The 783-nt window shown below is 52.6% G+C and overlaps 1 protein-coding gene across 1 annotated transcript in view; it reads right to left on the bottom strand.

Moving 5' to 3' along the window:
- Nucleotides 1-599: 599 nt before the first annotated feature.
- HAND2 (heart and neural crest derivatives expressed 2) overlaps nucleotides 600-783 on the bottom strand; it is a gene marked incomplete at its 5' end in the record, with an annotated part of 2,912 nt that continues 2,728 nt past the window's right edge. The window contains one exon of the mRNA XM_009882024.1: nucleotides 600-676. Coding sequence (XP_009880326.1) covers nucleotides 600-676 — 77 coding nt within the window. The remainder of the gene's footprint in view (nucleotides 677-783) is intronic.

Below are 783 nucleotides of genomic sequence, written 5' to 3'. Positions count from 1 at the left end.
TCCCCGCCCCCCCGCCGCAGCCGCATCCCGGCGGGCCGGGGCTTGGCCCCCGCCGGCGCGGTGACACCCAAGCGCGGGGCAGGATGGCTCCGAGCCGTCTGATCTGACGTCAGCAGGGCTCTAGCTGCGAGATAGAGGGAGCAGAGCCCTAATCATTCCCAGATGTCTCTAATAGCAGATATAAAGACTTATATCGTGTCTGAGAATAAATTTGTAATCAATGCTCTACAATCGGATCGTCAAAGCAGCGACATTTCTAGAGGAAAACGGGGAGAGTGGTGGGGGAACTGGGGGAGAGGGAGACACACACCACGCCGGTTTGGAAGGGGGAGAGGGGGCCGCAGCCGTTCCCGAAGCAGGCCCCGCTTTGCTAGAATTTATGTGAATATATAATTCAGATAACAACTCCGCTTTAATCTCCACTATACGGGACGAGCTGCAACAGCTGAACAGTAATTGGCCAATTAGAAATAGAAAAGAGCAGAGCTCGTTTGCGAAGGCACGTATTTCATGGCCCACGAAATAATAATAATAAAAAAAATAATCCCAAATTAAAAATATATAAAACATTGATAAGCCCCTGGTTACAGCAGAGGGGATTATGCCTGCAGGCGTGCGGAATGCGTTTCCTTCCCATCGCTGCTCGGCGGTTTCTTCGAGGTGTATTTGTGAGTCGCTGGGCGAGAAAAAAGGAGGATTAAGGTTAAGTTTTTCGAGCGCAGAAGGAGGATATTTTGCTCAGAGGCGATTCTCCAGGCGGCGGGACTGCCCGCCGCCCCCCCC

The sequence above is a fragment of the Charadrius vociferus genome, unplaced genomic scaffold (genome assembly GCF_000708025.1).
Source record: "Charadrius vociferus isolate BGI_N301 unplaced genomic scaffold, ASM70802v2 scaffold141, whole genome shotgun sequence".
Classification (NCBI taxonomy): Eukaryota; Metazoa; Chordata; class Aves; order Charadriiformes; family Charadriidae; genus Charadrius; species Charadrius vociferus.
Note: the sequence above shows the minus strand (reverse complement) of the source record. Positions and strands in the feature narration are given on the sequence as shown.